The sequence below is a fragment of the Pinus tabuliformis genome, chromosome J, assembly GCF_031772625.1.
Source record: "Pinus tabuliformis cultivar Carrire ecotype Pingquan chromosome J, CPIR1, whole genome shotgun sequence".
In the NCBI taxonomy this organism is placed as follows: Eukaryota; Viridiplantae; Streptophyta; class Pinopsida; order Pinales; family Pinaceae; genus Pinus; species Pinus tabuliformis.
In genome coordinates, this window is record NC_142295.1 from 1,232,272,996 (window position 1) to 1,232,277,203 (window position 4,208).

Consider the following 4,208-nt stretch of genomic DNA (forward strand, 5'->3'; position numbering starts at 1 on the left):
TGACAGAACATGCAGTCATTTGCAAGTTCATGGGAATGTGGCCAACTGAAAGAGCCTTGTGTCAGTGGATCAGACATCATTGGAAGCCCAGAGGAGATGTTAAACTGCATTTGGGAGCCAAAGGTTTCTTTACAGTTGTGTTTACTAACCTGGAAGACAAGGACAGGATTTTCGATGGAGGCCCGTATTTCATGGCCTCAGCTGGTTTATACATGCGACCATGGAAACCGAACTTTGTTCCGGAGAAGGAATCCTTCACTCAGGTTCCAGTGTGGATCCGCTTGTTTTCTCTCCCGATAGACTATTGGGGTTTGAATGCTCTAAAGCAGATTGGAGACTAGTTGGGGACTTTTGTTAAAGCTTCAGAGGCAACATTGCAAAAGAAATACACCTCCTACGTAAGGATATGTGTGGAAATGGATGTATTAGGGGCACTATATGAGGGATTATTGCTCGAATACAGGGATGAGGATTATCTTCAGGCAATAGACTATGAGCAGATACCGTTTCGCTGCCGGAAATGCCATGAACACGGACATCTAATAAGGGAATGCCCTATGAACAAGAAGGAGGAGGACATTAAAATAGAACCAGCAAATAAAGGCAAAGATAACTTTATAACCCTGAAGTCAAGGCAGAGAGCCAACAGAAGAAGGGCATACAGAACAGGAATAGAAAGAAACAACAACAGCAATACTTTTGAGCTCTTGGATTTGGAGACAGACTCAGAGGAGATACAGAAAACCAAAGCAGCAGATAAGGAGCCAAGAGACAAGGAGGAACGAACCAGGAAAGAAGAGGAAGAGGACAAAAACAACAATGAAGTCCAAATGGGGGAGCAACCAGAAGAGCTGGAGGAGGATACAGACATGTTGACCAGTGATGGAGGGAGCGAGGACATTGAGCTGGAGGAAGTTTTAGCCCGGGAAGGGATGAATCTACCTGCCATAGTGGAAAATTGGAAAAATCAAGGTATAGAAACGGTACCAGAAGAAGAAATCAAAAAAATCAGTGATCTGTTTACAACAAGGCAGAAAGCAGCTCTAGAAAGGCAACATAGAAAGCTAGGCATCGCAAGAGGTAATAGTCTCCACCCGAAGAGTCTTCTATGGAACTCATCAAGCTCACGGCAAAAGAAGAAAAGGGGCCGAAAGACAAGCAATGAAGCTCTGCAGGAGCTAGGAATGATAATGATCAACTCAGGGAAAATGAAGGCTCTTAGCGCCTTCCCGTCCTTTCAATAACCCCTCAAGTTTATCATGAAGATCATTTCTTGGAATGGAAGAGGGCTAAACAGCCAAGCAAAGCACAGAATGCTGAAACGCAAATTCCAGAAATATAGACCGGAAATCATGTTCTTACAAGAAACCAAATGCAATGGATCCAGTATGGCAAGGATAACCAAGAAGATAGGAAGGCACATAAATTTTCTAGAAGTTGAAAGTCAGGGCAGAGAAGGAGGACTGGCAACTCTATGGGACACAAGAGAAATTCAAATACTATCTGCAGAAGCGAACAAGCACTTCATTGCTGTGGAAGCTCAACCCACAGGTAATTCTGAATCTTTTTTATGTGTAAATGTCTATGGACCTCAGAAGATAGAGGATAAAATCAGTTTCCTGAATTCTTTAAATAGGCTCATTAGCAGGCACCCAATGTCCAAATGTATTATGGGGGGTGACTTCAATATGATAACAACCCTTCTAGAGAAGAAAGGGGGTCTTAGGAAACTTAATAGGGATGCGGAGTCTTTCATTAGTTTCATTGAGAATGCTAAATTGGTAGACATTCATACCAAGAGTGGCAATTTCACATGGAACAATAGAAGAGGGGGAAATAGAATGATAGCCTCTCGCTTGGACAGATTTTTGGTTTCCGAGAGCATCATAATGGATGGTATCCTTGTAGAGTCAGATATCCTTCCCAGTGGAGGTTCGGACCACTGGCCAATATCGCTCATAGCTGATGTTCATGGCACACCAAGGAATAAACCCTTTAGATTTGAAAAATTTTGGTTGGATCATCCCAGCTTCCTTCAGATGGTTGAAAAATGGTGGTTAGAACCTATGGAGGGTGAGGGCTCTAAAATGTTCAATTTGCAGAAGAAATTAAGACTTACTAAAGATAAGATAAAAGAGTGGAATAGAACAGTTTTTGGGGATATTTTCAAGGAAAAAACCTTTATAGAAAATAAGTTGGAACAAATTCACAGAGAATGGGCAGCTGGACAAAGCAGTGAGGAATCCATCGAATAGGAAAAAACTCTAACTCAACAGTGGCACAGTCGATGTCGGCAGGAAGAAATCCTATGGAGGAAAAAATCAAGGATTCAGTGGCTAAAGGAGGGAGAGCAGAATACTAAATTTTTTCACAGATCTGCTCTAGATTACAGAAGTTCAAACAAAATTCTTGAGATGAGAAATGAAAATGGGGAGTCAGTTAAGAACCACCATGACATATCAGAGTTGCTCTCAGCTCATTTCAGATCCATAGCACAGGAACCGCAGTTAAACAGAGGAGAAGCCATTAGGGAACTTCTAAAAGCCATTCCTAAAGCTGTAACCTCTGAGCAAAACTGGGCCCTTAATAGGGAAATCACATTGGAAGAGGTAGAGGAAGTTGTAAGAAGCATGCCAAACGATAAAGCCCCTAGGCCAAAAGGGTTTACAATCAATTTTTACAAGGCTTGCTGGAATATTGTGAAGAAGGATATTTGGGAGGTGGTAGAGGACTCTAGGCGCTCTGGAACTATACTCAAATCCATTAACTCAACCTTCATAGCGCTAATTCCAAAGGTGGAGGAAGCTAATACCCCTGAAAAGTTCAGACCTATTGCTCTCTGCAATGTCATCTATAAAATAATATCAAAAGTTATTGCCAATAGGCTGAAGCCCATTCTCCCGGGCATCATCTCTGAAGAGCAATCGGGTTATGTAGAGGGAAGGCAGATATTAGACAATATTATCCTTGCTCAAGAGATGATCCACACTCTCCATTCAAGGAAAAAAGCAGGGATGCTAATGCAGCTGGATTTATCAAAAGCTTATGACAAGGTGAGCTGGAAATACCTCGAAGCAATTTTGGATGCTTTCGGTTTCAACAGGCATTGGGTTAACTGGATTCTGGCCCTCATCAAATCCTCGAGATTCTCGATCTTAGTCAATGGAGCCCCCTCTGAACCATTCTCACCTTCGCGAGGAATAAGACAGGGCGATCCTTTATCCCCTTTCCTATTCGTTATCCTCATGGAGGGTCTCAGCAGAATTATAGCCAAGAAGAAAGTTGAAGGGGCAATTAAGGGTCTTCAACCAATCCTATCTATTCCTGCTACTACCCATCAGCAGTTCGTGGACGACACTATGTTACACGGCAGCCCTACAGTGAAAGAGGCCTTGGCATTCAAGGAAATCTTAGATCTCTTTAGCCGAGCCTCAGGAATGGAGATCAACTTCTCCAAATCTACGATCTTCTTCTTCAACACTCATCATGCTATTCAAGCTCACCTTTCTCAACTTCTAGGCTTCCGGATAGGCAGTTTACCTTCGAGATATTTAGGAGCTCCCCTTACTCTGCGGCCTTGGCAGAAAGTGCACTGGGAAAAGATTATAGCCAATATGGAAAACATATGCAAACACTGGACACACAGGGCGCTTAACTTTGCAGGAAGATTAATCCTCACAAAGGTGGTGTTACAGTCTATACCGCAGTACCTATTAGCCATGCTACCGGCCCCCAAAGGGATTCTTCAACAAATCAGAGCGATACAGAGGTCCTTTTTATGGAGTGGGAATGGGGACAAGAGAAAATGGGCATTAGTAGCCTGGAACAAATTATGCAAGCCGAAATATGTGGGGGGACTAAATCTAGTGGATCCGGCGGTTGTCAACATAACCTGTGGAGCAAAGCTATGGTGGAGATGGATTAAAGAGCCCAATTTGCCATGGGCCAGACATTGGAAACACAAGTACATCCCTAACTGTAATTATCAGGATCTCATAAGATTGCAGGAGGTTCCAGAGGGCTCGCCCATATGGAATCTTGCAAGACAAAACCGCAGCCTAGTGCAGGAAAATAGCTTCTGGGAAATACGCAATGGCAGGCTAGCCCTGTTTTGGGAAGATGCATGGCAACAATTCCCCAAATTAGACACCCCAGAGTTAGCACATCTCAAACAGATCAGCCAGAACGAAGGCAGAAGCAGAGTCTGC

General features: G+C 43.3%; 1 protein-coding gene across 1 annotated transcript; it reads left to right on the forward strand.

Annotated features, from left to right (window-relative positions):
* Positions 1-1,259: 1,259 nt before the first annotated feature.
* LOC149231594 (uncharacterized) lies at positions 1,260-2,255 on the forward strand. The gene has a single exon (XM_089381690.1). The coding sequence runs from the start codon at positions 1,260-1,262 to the stop codon at positions 2,253-2,255; it is 996 nt and encodes a 331-aa protein (XP_089237816.1).
* The last annotated feature ends 1,953 nt before the right edge of the window (positions 2,256-4,208 follow it).

Coding starts and splice junctions, on each gene's coding strand:
- LOC149231594 (XM_089381690.1), top strand. CDS start 1,260: ATGAAGATCATTTCTTGGAATGGAAGAGGGCTAAACAGCCAAGCAAAG.